The sequence below is a fragment of the Onychomys torridus genome, chromosome 12, assembly GCF_903995425.1.
Source record: "Onychomys torridus chromosome 12, mOncTor1.1, whole genome shotgun sequence".
NCBI lineage: Eukaryota > Metazoa > Chordata > Mammalia > Rodentia > Cricetidae > Onychomys > Onychomys torridus.
The window spans coordinates 34,901,728-34,918,241 of record NC_050454.1 but is presented as its reverse complement, the minus strand read 5'-3'; the positions used below and the strand labels follow the sequence as shown (position 1 = coordinate 34,918,241).

General features: G+C 40.1%; 1 protein-coding gene across 3 annotated transcripts in view; it reads right to left on the bottom strand.

Annotated features, from left to right (window-relative positions):
- Positions 1-2,395: 2,395 nt before the first annotated feature.
- The window catches only part of Zbtb11 (zinc finger and BTB domain containing 11), a 32,382-nt gene continuing 18,263 nt past the window's right edge, over positions 2,396-16,514 (bottom strand). Inside the window, exons 5-13 of one of the 3 annotated variants that reach the window (XM_036203582.1) lie at positions 16,233-16,409; positions 11,914-12,159; positions 10,215-10,359; positions 8,750-8,867; positions 5,933-6,052; positions 5,342-5,500; positions 5,051-5,226; positions 4,009-4,522; positions 2,396-3,350 (exon numbers count right to left, since the gene is read on the bottom strand). In XM_036203582.1, coding sequence (XP_036059475.1) covers positions 3,269-3,350; positions 4,009-4,522; positions 5,051-5,226; positions 5,342-5,500; positions 5,933-6,052; positions 8,750-8,867; positions 10,215-10,359; positions 11,914-12,159; positions 16,233-16,409 — 1,737 coding nt within the window. In that variant the 3' untranslated portion in view covers positions 2,396-3,268. Of the gene's footprint in view, positions 4,523-5,050; positions 5,227-5,341; positions 5,501-5,932; positions 6,053-8,749; positions 8,868-10,214; positions 10,360-11,913; positions 12,160-16,232; positions 16,410-16,514 lie in introns of all 3 variants that reach the window. The other 2 variants (XM_036203583.1, XM_036203584.1) reach the window with 2 other exon arrangements.

Below are 16,514 nucleotides of genomic sequence, written 5' to 3'. Positions count from 1 at the left end.
GTTATAATACAAAAAGGGGAAATGTGGTGGTATTGTATTTCCCAAAATATTGTGCACCCTAGTAAATTTATCTGGGGTCAGAGACAGAACAGCCACAATATTAAACATGAGGATAGGCAGTGGTAGCACACGCCTTTAATCCCAGCACTTGGGAGGCAGAGGCAGAGCCAGGCAGATCTGAGTTCAAGGCCACATTGGAAACAGCCAGGCATGGTGACACATGCCTTTAATCCCAGGGAGTGATGGCAAAGAGGAAGATTATATAAGGCGTGAAGACCAGAAACTAGCAGCATTTGGCTGGTTAAGCATTCAGGCTTTGAGCAGCACAGTTCAGCTGAGATTCATTCTGGATGAGGACACAGAGGTTTCCAGACTGTGGAAATAGGATCAGCTGAGAAACTGGCAAGGTGAGGTAGCTGTGGTTTGTTCTGCTTCTCTGATCTTCCAGCGTTTACCCCAATAACTGACCTCATGTTTGATTTTATTAGTAAGACCATTTAAGATTCCTGCTACACTTCTGTAAATCTTACTCTTACTCCCTGGCTTGGCTATGTAGCTGGGTGGCTGATCCTTGGTGTCCTCTTTCTCTGGCTACTCCTTTCTCCAAGCTTTCTCCTTCTATATATCCTCTCTGCCTGCCAGCCCCGCCTATCCTAGCTATTGGCTGTTCAGTTCTTTATTAGATCATCAGGTGTTTTAGACAGGCACAGTAACAGCTTCACAGAGTTAAACAAATGCAGCATAAACAAAAGTAACACAGCTTAAAATAATATTCTACAACAGTAATGTGCATCAGTTGTTGTGTCAGTGCTATATGGGTGAGGCATGAGCATCTACGCAAATTCCAGATCAGGCAGTTTAGCCAAAGCAGCAAACTCCAAGTTTAGTGATATACTTTCAAGAAAATAAGGTGGAGGGCCAACAAGATGCCCTTTTTTGTTTTTGTTTTTTTTTGTTTTGTTTTGTTTCATTTTTTGAGACAGGGTTTCTCTGTGTAGCTTTGGAACCTGTCCAGGAACTCACTCTGTAGACCAGGCTGGCCTGGAACTCAGAGTTCCACCTGGCTCTGCCTCCCGAGTGCTGGGACTAAAGGCGTGCGCCACCCCCGCCCGGCACAAGATGACTCTTTGGTAAAGGCACATACCACAAAGACTAATGGACTGAATTCCACCTCTGGGACCCACATGATGAGAGGAAGAGAAGCCCTCCCACAAGTTGTCTTCAGATCTCCACATGTATGCCCTGGCATGTGTGCCTGCACACACACAGACACACGCAAGCACACACACACACACACACCACAAATTTAAAAGTGGAAGTAAAAAATAAAAGTAGAGAATAAAGGAAGTGACATCGCAGCTGCCATTGTTGCTGTTGTAACAGTGGCGACCCCCCCTACTACTGTTTCTGGGATTGCCATTTCATAATTGGTTACTACAGCTAGCACAGTGGAGACCCCGGCAGCTAAAGTAGCTACCACAGTTAGTTAATCTTTCATTCTATTGGGCATGATAAATTTAATTCAACAGTTTTATACATTTCGATTGGCTTTGAAAGTTATAAATTTATAAACTCAAGTTCCATTTGCTTTTGGGACACCATCTTACAAGAACTCCAACTTGCAAAAAGGCTCATTAAGGAAGGGAATGGCTCAGTTGCCTTTAGCCTACTGGCTATAGGTGGGTTAGGACTTCTGTTGGTCATTTCTGAGTCAAACACACAGATTGCAAGCCCAGTGCCACTTTGAGATCTTTGGCAGCAGTTAACTCTGCAGCAGCTCACATACAATTGAGCCTGTATAATAATGAGTATTCAGAGCTGGGTAATGCCTGGTGGGGGGGGGGGGGCCGCTCACCAACCTAAGACAGAGCGCTTGTGTGGCCTGGACAGGTGTCTCCATGACGGGTAAGGTGATCTGCTGCCGTCCCATGCAACCTAAGTTAGAAGCCCTTTTTTTTAGTAAAAGGGGGGACCTGGCCCCCATTTTGAGTAACTGTTGCCTTGCTTGCTGACCTTGATCTTGATATCCTCCCTATGCTAATTCCCTGCCGGGTTCCACCCTCCTGAATGCTTAAGGAAGTTCCTTGTCTGTGTATCCTGCATATTGGACATTAATAGCTTATATGCAAGATTGTAAAACATCGGTATCGAACTTCTGCCCTCCAGAGTTCTCCCATTGTGCTGTAAGCCTGTATTTAAGACTTCCTCCCTCCTTCAATAAATGGCATTCAGCATTCAAAATAAATAAATTAGGTAAGTAAGTAAGTAAAGTAGAGAATAAAGGAAGTGCATGTGCACAGACCACTCCCACAAAAATAATTTCTGCACCCTTTATAACATGTTAAACTATATTATCTGGCATAGATTGAAAATGATGTCAAGGTCAACTCCAAAGTTGCTTTTAACAAGACTGAACCTCTTTTATTTACATATTTCTGACATACATGAATGATCTTATACGTTTAACCAAATCTAACAATGGTGAAAATGGAACATAAAAGACAATTTCAAATTTTAATTACAATGAAATACTTTTTCACTAACTGATGGACATGACCAGTGAATCGTCTACATGAAGTTGTGGTCTGTATATAGATTCACTTTAGAACTGAAAGCCACACAGCTATTAAAGTAACCCATTTGCAAACGCACACATCACATATGCAAGGGAATGCATGCAGGGCTATTATACTTACTCCTTAACCTTAAAGCCATTTTGAAAGTCAACTGGAGTAAGCATCTTAATATTATATATGTACATCAAGGCACATTCATTTCTTGTGCTTTAGGAATGATTTACATATGATTGTTTATATCTTAATTTTATATTTTAAGAAAGCCTCTATAACCTAAAAGCTTAATTTTAACAATTATAGCTTGAATGATAGTTTTCTAGAGAGAAATGTGGCCATCTCCCCATAGTTATTTTCAAAAATTGAATCTGACAACTCGGAAAGGTGAGAAATTAAAAAAATAAAATAAAAAATCAAACACATGAATATAATTTACTCTTAAGGTAACTTTCAAAATACTTTCAGCAAATAGTATCATAATCAATTTTTTATGTAACATAGTATAATGAGGGCTGCAATAAGAATTTTCAATATTCTGAAATTATCTAACAATTATATAGCATCCATATTGCCACTATAGACGTAGTTTTTCAACAAATTTAAACAAACATGATACAAAAGCTAAAACATACCAAACTTAACTTCTTCGTTAACTTGTTCATTCTTCAGCAAAAGAATCAGTTTTTTGTTTCCATTTATAGTCCAATGTTATCAAGCAGAAGCTTTCCATCAACAGTGTTTAGTAACAGTACTCTTTTCTCATGGCCAATTACTTGCCTTAAAGAGATAGTATAGTAGGCTTTAATAGGCATCTCGTGCATTCTAATGGTAATTTAAATTAGCTTGGCATTTGCGGGTCCCATACAGACAAATAAATTATGCAAACTTGATTACAACACATAACTCATTAAGTGCTTCAAGACAGACGAGACTCTCTGACTTAGAAGCAGTTAAAATAAATAGTAAGTCAAGAATCACAGATCTAAAGCATTTTTAAAATGTAATATACTTATGCATCTCAAGGATATGCTTTATATTAGAATTTTTTAAATCCACAAACAACTAGTCACAGAACCTCTATATTTTGAGAATATAACAGAAGAAACGCCAACCGTGCAGCCTTTTAAATTCAAAATATGTAATAAAATAATGTCAAAATATAAATGAAACTGCACATCTTTAAATTTTGTACAGTTATTTATAAACATTAATTCATAAAAGGCATACCATGATCAACAACTTCCATCCAACATGTTTTTGTTTTCAGTTTCTTTACAGAAAGTGGACTTTCCTACAGAACTCACTGGCCAGACAAGAAGTCTGTAATGTCACACAGCCCAGTTTCACATAAGTGCTCTAGTGGGTGGTGACACACACTGTAAACACGTGCTCTGTGAGCTCAATGGGCAGCCGGCTCTGCGGCTGCGGTACTCACTCTGCTTCCGGCATGTGTGCAACTTCTACTTCAACAGTCTGAATGGCTTCTGCAACTTCAGACAGCTTCTGTCCCTGCTGCTGCGCCAACACGTAGTTGACGACTTGCATAATACTTTGGTCAGAGAGGGTAGACACTGATGGACACTCTTCAGTAGCTGCCACGGCTTCCAGAACTTCCATGGTTTCTCCTGTCACCACCACAGTCTCGAGTTCTTGAGGCCCACTGCTTTCCTGTTCCTGCATGTCTGCAGTTAAGATGCTGACAGCATGCTCCACTTGAGTTCCCTGGTTATGAAACTGCAGAGTGTCTTTTTCCAGCATAATTTTGCAAGGCACATAGTCTCTGTGGAATTTAGTCATATGCTTACGGAGGGTGCGCGCGTCTATGTAGGCCTCACTACACACAGGACACACATAGGGCCGCTCGCCAGTATGTGTTCGCACGTGACGTTTCAGTGATCTGGCATCAGCCCAAGCTACTCCACAGGTTAAGCACTCAAAGGGCTTAACTCCTATCAAAAAAAAGAGAAGAAAGAAAAAGAGGGTGTGTGGGGTAAAGTTCCAAATTCCAATATATATGAAAATCATTTTGCAAATGTTTTTAAAGTACAGTAGTCCACAACCATTTCACTTTTATTACTATAATCATTTAGCTAGCAACTAATAGTTTTCAATAGACTAACCAAAGTTTTGCGCTATAATTTCTCTAAAAGTGTTCTCTCATAATAGAAGTTACTTATGAACAACTGTGAGTTTGCCAAGATCTTATCCTTTAACTGCAATTTGATAGTCTTTTTTTTTTTTTTTAAGCTGAGGATCGAACCCAGAGCCTTGTGCTTGCTAGGCAAGTACTCTATCACTGAGCTAAATCCCCAGCCCGCAATTTGAGATTCTTAGGATAAGTCTGCAAATCAGTTTCAGACTCAGTGTCACTTCCGTAAATGTCTCAAGCTACTGGTTTTACCCATCAAGTGAGAAGAAAACAGGTAGAAGAGCTGACAGTAAGAGCGCCCCTCTCCCCTAGCAGGGTAACTCACTACCTTCATGGTTGTTCATGTGTCTTCTGTACTCTCTCAGCTGAGTGAATTTTCTTCCACACTGATCACACACACGCTCCAGGTTCTGCTTTGCCCGTCCCTTCTTCCCATGGGTGGCTTTCTTTACGTGTCTTCTGAATAAAGCTTTCTCATAAAATTCTTTGCCGCATATATTACACCTAAAATAGAAAAGTCCCAAATTGTTTTCCTCCAAAGAAAAAACGGCCACAAGAAGCACCTTCAGTGGCTCTATTTATTTCTCACGGAGTTCAGGCTCCTCCCCGGCGGACTCACCGGTACGGCTCTGTGACGGAATGGGACTTCACATGAGAGTACCAGTCCTTCTTCCAGCTGTAGCACTTGTCACAAAACTGGCACTGGAAGGGCTTCACACCGAGATGCTTGTTCATATGCTGGCGCAGATCTCTAGCTTCAAAGAAACTTTTTTCACATCTGTAATACAGATGAAGTAACCAATTGGACCATCTTCAAAACAAGTCTCCAAGAATTCACTATATTAATATTTTGAAGCTTCATTAAATTATTCCAAATTTCCAACATTAGAGAGAGAGAGAGATCTAATTTTTCAATCTTGCATCAAGGATGCAAGGTTTAAATTCTTTTTAGACTACTCAAAATGCTTGAGAAGGTATCATGCAGAGCTCCCAAAAATTGCCAAAGTGAATTTAAGGTCCACCTCTCTTTATCCCTCTCTTCCACTCCCTCTTTTTGCATCCCCTTCATCCCCTTCCTCTTTCGTCCATGTTAGGAAGGTAGGTTTCATCATTGACACTAGAATTGAAGCAATGATTCAGGCCTAATCAATTACAATAACAGCATTCCCTTGGTAGCAGCAATCAGCTCAGGGATGCCAAATGACTTAACTTGATCCAATCAGAGTGAAACTCGGGACTTTTACAGGAACTACCAGAAAAGAATCTTGACAATTTGGAAGTTGAGAGGATGAGAAGCTGAAACCACTGCCAGACTTTGTCCATACGGAGCCTGAGAGAAACCAGATACTAATCAATCTGAATCCAACTTAGACCAACCACTCAGACCTCCAGACTTGACTTTTCATTTAGGCAGCTGGGTTGGATTTTCTTTCACAGATGATAACAACAAAAAAGTACTGACAAAAAACTATACCTGGGGCCAGGTGCTGGTGGTGCATGCCTTTAGTCCCAGCATTTCAGGGACAAAGGCAGGCAGATCTTTGTGAGTCCAAGGCCAGCCTGGTCAACATAGCAAGTTTCAGAATAGCCAAGACTATTATTATGACTGTGTCTCAAAAAAAAAAAAAAATGTTCACCATATATTTGCTGGATTATTATTATTTTATTATTATTATTGGTCATTTGAGACAGTTTCACTTTGTAGCCCAAGCATGTCCCAAACATGCAATTTTCCTGCCATATATGGCCAACTGTACTTTAAATAAAATAAAAAACCGGCAAATACAACAGAGTAGGAAATGGAAAGACCTATTTATCCATAAAAGCTTTAGATCAATTGGCTTTGGAAGTCTAGGAACTTATCAAAACTATATACTGAATCTGGGTGTGGTAGCATATGCCTTTAATCCCATCATCCTGGAAACAAGCAGACCTCTTTTGAGTTCCAGGTCAGCCAAGGAGTTAGGCAAGGAGTTCCAAGCAAGCCAGATGTGTAAGACAGTGAAACCCTGTCCCAAAAAACAATGACTCGTGATGGCCAGAACTGAATAGAAAGATCCTATTTTAAAACAAACAGACAAAACCCAAAACCTCAAAGACAAAAAGCTTATAATGGCCAGGAAATGGTTACTCCAGAAGAACAATTCCTAGGGCTGCAGAGACAGCACAGCAGTAAAGACCACACAAAGCAGCTCACAACCATCTGTAACTCCAGTTCCAGGAGATCCAACATCTTTTTCTGGCCGCTGCATGAACCAGGCACAGTCATGGTACACATACACACATGCAGACAAACACACATACACACACAATAAAAATAAATACATCTTTAGGAAAAACAATGACAGCATACCTAAGGTTTCATGACATTTAAAATTTATTCTAGTTCCCTAGAGCTTAGCAGCAGCCTTGAAAACAACAGCCTGCATTCCTAATAAGGGTTCCTAGTACTACATGGAGCTACAGTTAAAGAACTAGGACTGTTTTGTTTTGTTTTTTGGAGACAGGGTCTCGATATGTAGTTCTGCCTGTCCTAAAACTCACTATGTAGACCTGCAGGCTGGCCTCCAACTCACAGAGATCTACCTAACTCTGCCTCCTGAGTGTTGGGACTAAAGGTGTGCACTACCAGGCCTGTCCTAGAACTAAGACTGTTTAAAACTATTGGCACAAACAGAAAAACAAACAAACAAACAACAAAAAAACAGATTCTTTGTGCTGGGCAGTGGTGGCACGCTTTTAATCCCAGCACTTGGGAGGCAAAGCCAGGCGGATCTCTGTGAGTTCGAGGCCAGCCTGGGCTCAAGTGAGCTCCAGGAAAAGGCGCAAAGCTACACAGAGAAACCCTGTCTCGAAACAAACAAACAAACAAAAACCTATTGGCTAGCTCGCTGAAGGAGCCCATCTTTGCCTCTTACTTATATCCCAACCCTCCCATAACTGTGTGGTGGGAGTAGAGTTGTTTGTTGAGAACATTTAAAACCAAATACAGTAGCCAGTGTCTCCTGGGGACAAGGAATACATGTTGTAGAAACCCAACTATCCCAAGCATGAGAGTGAGGTGCTTGGGGAATAAGAACTTTGAAAGTTCTTTCTCCCTTTCTGGGATCAAGATGCAAGATGCACACCCTGGAATCATGCTGAGATACATCTGTCAGGCTCTGTGCTGTCGCTGGCCGACCCGAAGCTGCACAACCTGCCAGTGAATGCTAAGACAGCTGGCAAACTGTTAGGCTGACTCCTGGGAGGATTCCAGAACTAGTAATCCGATTTGTACAAAACTATGAATGTATTAAAAACTCTCTTTAAGGTGATCACTTCCTTTTTGTTGTTTGTTTGTTTTTCGAGACAGAGTTTCTCTGTGTAGTTTTGGTGCCTGTCCTGGATCTCACTCTGTAGACCAGGCTGGGCTCAAACTCACAGAGATCCACCTGCCTCAACCTCCTGAGTGCTGGGATTAAAGATATGCACCACCACCATCAAGCTACTTTTTTTTTTTTTTTTTTAAAGACAGGTCAAACATTGTAGATTTATTCTCACTGTGAACTGAAAACACAGTAGTGCTCCTTGCTAGCTATCCAATAACCAGTGGGTGCTTGGTGACCCCTAGATGAATGGGATGACCCCCAGATGCCGGCAGGCACATCTGGAGCCTACTCAATGTGACATAAGGTGATTGATTACTTTTTGATTTTATGAATTTAACTTCAATTTAAAAACAGGTAATTTTGGAAAGTGAATAGGGAAGATTCATAAGGAAAGAGAAACTGGATACAGTGTTTCAATGAACCCTACAAAGGAGCCTAGCTAGTTGCACAACTCTCCTCTACTGTCTCCACCCCAAGTAGGACCTTGGAAAGTCTCTTTCAATTACTTTTTAAAAAACTCTTCAAACAAACAGTAAGAGCTAGGCAGACTGATCACTCAGTATGCTGAAATTACAATTAAATGTTATCTTATATAAAAAAGCAATATTCAAAGAAGCCAAGCCAGGTAAGTGAAATAACTTCACATATTAAACACTTACTGAGTACAATGATAGCCTCGAACTTCAGGCTTTGGCTGGTGTTTCTTAAGGTGCTTGCTAAGTCCAGAGCCCCTGTGAAAAGACTTTCCACAAACTGAGCAAAAGTACTTGGACTCTCCTGTGAGAAAATGAAAAGACATGCTATAAATCTTGTAAGTAGGCCTTCTTTTCAACATAGTACATTTCAGAAGTTCAAATTTTATCAAGATAAGAGAACACAGAAACAGTGCCATTTTATAGAAACTTGGGGAAAAAAGTCATTAAATTTTCTATTCCTTTCAAAACTATAGCATCATCAAGAAACTTGACACACTGTGCTAGTACTCTGTCCTTGACACAAAAACCTTTGCAGTGGAGCTGAGTCACGGCACTGAAACCCCAGGGGAGGAAGGAGGGGGAGGACAGGGGCTCGATGGAGAAGTGCTGGACAGAGTGGTAAAAGGAAAGCCATTCCAAAGAGGCGGAGAGGGAACCTCTAGGCTAGGAGAGGTGCCCACCTACCGAGCTAGTACTGCTCCTTCATCTCCGCCCAGCCTCCATCCTTCCAGCCCCAGCAGAATGGGACCCCATACTGTGGCAGCTCGGCCCTCCCTGACCCAGACCATCTGTCACCGCGATGAACAGGTTTGACAGAAACACAACTGGGACCAAGATAGGGTCACTGCCATGACTACCGATGATGTGGTTTAGACATCTGGGGAGGTATGGTGGCACACGCCTTTAATCCAAGGACATGGGAAGCAGAGGCAGGTGATCTGAGTTCTAGGCCAGCCTGGTCTGCAGTTCAAGTTCCAGTACAGCGGGATGATGAATGAGTGTACTAGAAAAGGCCTGTGTAAGACTATACTACGTCTGAATAAGTTATGAACTGCAATAGTACTTGGGTTAACAGAAGTTCAGCAGCACTGGCCACCCACACTCTTGCTTAATTAGCAGCACACCTGAACCTAAGTACGTGAGGCTTGGTGGGCAAAGTGCTTGTTGCTAGCCCTTTCAAGTTCTCTTCAATCCCTGGTACCCACATGATGGAGGAAGGGAACTGACTCCTCAGAGTTGTCCTCTGACCTCCACAGACATAGGCCATAGTACCGAAATGCCACACACACATGAACACATACAAAATAATTAAGTAAATTTTTAAAAAAGAACATTTCTAGAAACTATATTTAAGAAAGTCTTAAAATCTTGTTACTAGCTAAAAGATTGCACACATTAACTTATGAGCTTCTTAATACAATTACTTCTACTCAGGGGTTAAGAGAAATTTGAGACAAAGCCCAGCTATGTAGAGCAGACTAGCAGAGAACTTTTATGAAGCCCAAGCTGGCCTTGAACTCATCATCCTCCTGCCTCATGGTCCCAAGTGCTGGCAATACAATGTTTCAATGTAATTACAGTATAACCAATCAATATATTACTAAATTAGAAATATAAAATATAACTATGTCAGTAGTTTTATAATTACCTGTGTGAATACTCATATGTTCCTGAAGACTCCGTTTGGTAACAAATGACTTGACACACAGCTCACACTGGAACTGCTTTTGTGACTGATGGAGACTCTGATGTAATTTTAGACCATGCTTATAGATAAAAGTTTTTCCACAGACCTAACATAGAAATGTTTAAGGTAGCAAAACGAAAAAGGAATTTGTTTTTGAGGACTATATACAAAAAATTACTGTAAATAGAAATGTTAAGTAACTAAATATAAATTTATTAAAGTTAGCAAAAAGACAATGTCAAAGATAAAGCCACAAATACTAAAGATCTTAGCTAACTGACTCATTTTCTTATTCAGTACAAAAGTGCACACAATAGTAGGAAAAAACATTGTGTTATCCTTGCCAGCCTGGCAAGATACACACCTTAAAGAGGCATGAAAGCTTAATTAAGAACCCTTCTCGTCTCCCAAGACACCATATAAAATAGTTCTTCTCAGACTCTGGATGAAGAACAAATTATTTTCAATTTGCCCAATCCCTTGGGAAATTTTCTTGTTAAGCACAACAAATGTAGTAATATCAACAGCTCCGAGAGCTTTCCTACTCTTATTTCTGTGTTTATTTTCCATGGAATACACATTGAGTAGTGTTACACTCAAGACCACATGCTAAAACTAATGTTTAGTGTTTAAACCGATGAATAAGCAACTCTTAGAGCTTAATCTCAAAAATAATTGCCACAGTGAAGAAAAAAACAGTGAGTGATAATAAAAATAAAACAGACTGCCCAGGAGCTGGTAAATACTAAGTATTGATGAAAGGTTCTCTTACCCGGAATTCTATTTTCATGCAGTAAGATGCTTAAAAAGAGACCTGTGGCTAGAGAGGTCACAGAGCTGAGAGGAGACCCTTCTACTGCCATTTTCCTAAAGGAATATATTTTCTAACTATTCTAAAATATTCATCTTTATTCCTACAGAGAAGTGTAGCTCCTTTCTACATTAGATGGAGACTATTACAGAGATCCCAAACAGGTCAAAATGAAGAGTGTAAGTAACTGTGGATTTCCCAACTCCAGCTGATATAACTTGGGGGGAAATCTCAGAATGGCGGGGGCTGGATCTGTGAAAACCAGAGGGCTAGGATGGTGTCTTCCCCATCTGTCAGGAAAGCTACACCCATTGACTCTCAACAATACAGTTATCTCCACAATGACAACATCAACTGACAAGCCAAAAATACACAAGGACAATTCCACGTGGTCTCACCCCTACATGAAGAGCTATGGGGGCAGGGGGTGAGGGGGCAATGGCTGCTGAGAGAGGGAGAATCAGTCTCCTCTAGGGACAAGTTCCCATATAAGATATCCAATCCCAAGTAGTCAGCCCTAGACACATGTATGTACATATAAGGAAAGCTAAAGGGACCCAGGAGGTGTATACACGTGTGTGCATACACACAAATATAACAACACACACACATATAACAGTAACTAAAGAAGCAATCATGGCAATCGTACTCCGAACACCAAAAGTTTTCAATTATAACTTCAAATTAAAGACTACAACAGGGAATCACATTTAATGTAGGCAACAAACCAAAGATCAATTTCCCTAACATTTTAGAAGAGTAGAGATGAGTTCGGAGAATACATATCAATCTGTCATCACTACAGTTATTTCCAATCTTCTTTAAGTCATGAAATAGACAGGCCTTTACCTGGCAGGCATGTGGCTTTACACCTGTGTGCTTCAGCATGTGTATTCGGAGAGAGTATAATTTAGGTAACGTCCTTCCACATATGGAACATATAAATTCTCTTTTGGTTCTTCCCTTCTCAGAAGATGTTCCTGATGCCTCATTAGATGCGGAATTGGATGAAGATGAACTGGGTGAATCTTTTCTCGTATGTCGTATAAGGTGTGCTCGCAATGAGGCACTATACTGAAACTGTTTTTTACATAACTAAAAAAGAAAAACAAAAGTTCTTCCTATATAAAATGTTAAGTGAAAATTCACATTTCTAATTTCCAATTCTGGTTATAATTATAAAAATAAATAAACAAATACACGGTTTAAAATTTAATATATATGGAACTGGGGAGATGTCTCAGAGGGTTAAGTACTTGCCACACAACTCTGATGCTGTGTGGCACACAGCCACCTACATATACACACACAAGATAGCCTAGGCCATATGGGACCCTGTCTCAAAAAAAATATAAAAATAAAAATAAAAAATAAAAAGTGCTAGGGACCAGATTTAAATATTTAGGAGGGCATAATCAGAGTAGGCTTGAGTTGGGTCTAAAAGGAATAGTAGAGTTTTTAATGTTACTTGGGATAGAGGGCTTCCTTAACCTGTGTGAGGTCCCAAGTTTGAATCCTGGTACAGTCACCAAGAGACTACCCCAGAACAGACGCAGAAAGTATTATCAATATATAAATACCAAGAGTTTTCAGTGGAAATGAAATAGTAGAAAAGTTAAGACTATGACAGTCTTCAGATTTTATCTTATAGTTACTGGGGTTCAGGAAAGTTCTTATGTGCTCAGAAATTGAGGATATATATGCTCACCATATTAAAAACTTTATTTAAAAAATTTTTTATTTAAAAAACAAATCTCGGGGGCCGGAGAGATGGCTCAGAGGTTAAGAGCACTGCTTGTTCTTCCAAAGGTCCTGAGTTCAATTCCCAGCAACCACATGGTGGCTCACAGCCATCTGTAATGAGATCCACCCTCTTCTGTATACATAAAAAATAAATCTTAAAAAAAAAAAAAAAAAGTCTCCTGACTCATTATTTCTGTATTGGCCTCTAGAGTTAACTTTTCTGTCTCTTGATGTTTATTTTCTAATACCAAGTAGAGTGCATTTAGATTCATCCTCTGCACATTGTGTTGATTCCCATCATCTCACTTTAACAATATAGCTATGTCTCATTAATTACAGTTAGTTCATATAAGATCAGTTTTGTTTTGTTTGTGTGAGACAGGTTCTCCCAGCCTGCCAATAACTTACCTTCAAGTCCAGGCCAACCTGACTCTTCTCCTGCCTCAACCTCTGAATGCTGGACTTAGAGAGCCACTATACTTGGTTAGGGTTATGCATGCTATCAATACTTTGCTGCATGGTATACTTTGATCCTTTCACTTTTTATTTTGTTTTGCTTATGTCTCTTTATATTACCAACTGACCACTAAAAATGTCCACCACTATAACTTTAAACAAACTGCCCCCTTGTCTTCTAATTTTACTTCTTGCCTTTCGGAATTTCACTCCGTTCATCCATGTCCCCAGATACAAACTTCATAGTAATAATCTTTTCATACAGGCTTCTTCTTGCTAGTCAATGTCCTAGGCACAATCTTCTTTTGTGTGTCTTTTTCTTTTTCTTTCTTCTTTCTTTCTTTCTCTCTCTCTCTCTCTCTCTCTCTCTCTCTCTTTCTCTCTTTCTTTCTTTCTTTCTTTTTGAGACAAGGTCCCTCTGTGTAGCCCTGGCTTGCCTCAAATTCACAGAAACCCATCTGATGCTGTTTCTGAATGTTGGGATCTAAGGCATGCACCAGCATGCCTTGCTCTAGACTTAATATTTTAAGATGAAAACATCTGGCTTTTTCTCCCCTTCTTTCTAGCCATGCTTTAGAGACATTACTTAAAAACTTCAAAACAATCTAATCTTCCTATTTATTTTCACTCCTGTTTTCTAATTGATTCTCTTGCTCTATTTTCTGGGACATTTATTCAACTGCACATACCAGCTTCTCTGGGGTATTTGTTACTATCTAGATGTTCTTCCATTTACATTGGGGTCACGTCATAATGAAGGAAAAAGTCTTCCGGTCAGATCCGTTTGTTGGAGACATAGGTATCTCATTGAAGAGCTGCTGCTTTCCTCAGCGGGCCTCTGTCCCTGGGTGTGCATCTGACACTGTCCTCACTGCTCTTCCTGGTGCTGTGACAAGGGCAGGACAGGTGGCCAAGGGGAAAGTTCTGAGCAGCAGCCCTTCTTCGGAGGCCTTTGCTTCCTGACTGTGGACCTCATGAGACCAACACTTATTACTTCAAGCTCTTGCAGCCAGAACAAGGCCTTTCCCCTTCAATTCCTTTTGGTGAGAGTATTTTATCACCTGGTGCTGCATTGGGGAGGCAGAGGCAGGAGGATCTCTGTGAGTTCGAGGTCAGCCTGGGCTACAAAGTGAGTTCCAGGACAGCCAGGACTATTACACAGAGAAACCCTGCCTCAAAAAACCAAACCAAAACAAAGAAAAAAAAGTTCTACGGAATAATGAAAAGCTGTTTAGTATAGGGAAAAATTGTAAACATTTTAAAAGTTGTGTTTATGTGAGGAAGATTTTGTCTACATGTCTATATGTACATACACCACGTTCATACCTGGTGCCTGCAGAAGAAAGCAGAGTCAGATCCCCTGGGGTTACAAATGGTTGTTAGCTATCATGTGGGTGCAGGAAACCAAACCTGAGTGCTCTTGCGTCTGAACCACCCCTCTAGCCCCTGCAAATATTTTTAACATGCACTGCTCGAATCTGTGGGTATGGAATCTATCAATACAGGGAGCTTGATTGTATTTGGTTGTTTCAGATGAAACTTATTTTTTACACAAATCATATTTCATGGACTTTATTTCTTTTGGGGGACAGTTTCTCATTTATATAATCAAGGTTTTCCTTGAATTCACAATCTTTCTGCCTCAGCCTCCATATGCTATGATTACAAGAGTACACCACCACTCCTCCTTGCTTGTAAGAGACTTTATTGTTTTTTTGGTTTTTTTTTTTTTTATTATTATCAAGATCTTGGATTACTCAACTTTTCTTGGAATCTTTTATCCTAAGATTTGTGATATTTTTTTGTATAATTGGGCAGAAAACAAAACAAAAACAAAAAAACAACTAACTGTGGTGCAGTATGTAACTAGCATGTACAAGGCCCTGGATGCTATCTATCCCCAGCACTAATCAACAGTGAAGTGGAGGCAATATTTCTCAGTATCAACCTGAGGCTCTGGCCAGCAGCAATACCATTAGGTCTTTTGTTATTTACCTTCAGATTTCTCTACTTGTAGAGAAAACATTTTGTTTTAAGGTTAAGGGACTTGAGTAAGGAAAGAACTTGAAAGGTTTCAATTTAGTAAGTAAACTCCTTTTGTCTGGTTTGGGGTAGATAACTACCCTCACTGTACACTGTCCTCCCCAGGGCAGTTATAAATTTTCCCCCAAAGGGAAGGGAGATCCTTGGCCAAAAGGTAGTAATGTAATTGCTCCTAATCTCAAAATGATCAGCAACATCAATTCTTGGGACCTGTTGGCTCTATAATACAAATGTGATGTATTCTCAGCTTTTTCTATTGGAAATCTAATTCAAATTCATGGAATCACTTTATACATTTATTGGCAGACAGAATTTAGTTGCCTAGGTCTCTTCTTCTGCTACCTTACCTTTTAATGTTTTTTTTTTTAATTTACATTGATTAATTTTTAAGTGTGTGACTATTTTGCCTGCATTTATGTATGTTCAAACATGTGCCTAGAGATGGTTGTGAGCCACCATGAGGGTGCTGGGAACCACAATTGGGTCCTCTGCAAGGAAAACAAATGTTTTAAACTGCTGAGCCATCTCTGTAACCCCAAGTTTACTGTTTGTAAATTACAGATGGTTGTGAGCCACCATGTGGTTGCTGGGAATTGAACTCAGGACCTCTGTAAGAGCAGTCAGTGTTAACCTCTGAGCCATCTCTCCAGCCCCACTGTCCTCTTCTTGAGGACACACAGAAGAATATTCAGGTGGGGCAAATAATAACATGTATCAGAATCTTTTAGCAATATAAGAAATGGTTGGGGGTGTGGTTATGCATGCCTGTTATCCCAGTACTTGAAAGCCTGAATAAGGAGGATTGCCTCAAATCTGAGGGTAGCCTGCGTTACAGTATAAGACTTCATCTTCTATTTAGCTACACAAGAAACCCTGTCTTGAAAAAACAAAACAAAAACATTCCATTTATGAATGTAGGTACTTACCGGGCACTTGTAATCTCTGGCTCTTTCATGTTTCAATGTGTGCATTATAAAGGCATATCGTCTTTGAAAAACCATTCCACATTCCCCACATTTATGAGACGTCTCTTCAGGGTTCTCCTTAGCATCCCTTTTGGGTTGTTTCATCTTTTTCCCTCTTTGAACTAATTTCTGGGCCACCTAAGCAGACAGAAAACACAATCTAAGAAAACTCATTATTTATAATTATTATAATACACTCATTATTTTTCAAGGCGTGGTCTTGCTAGTAGTCCAGACTGGCCT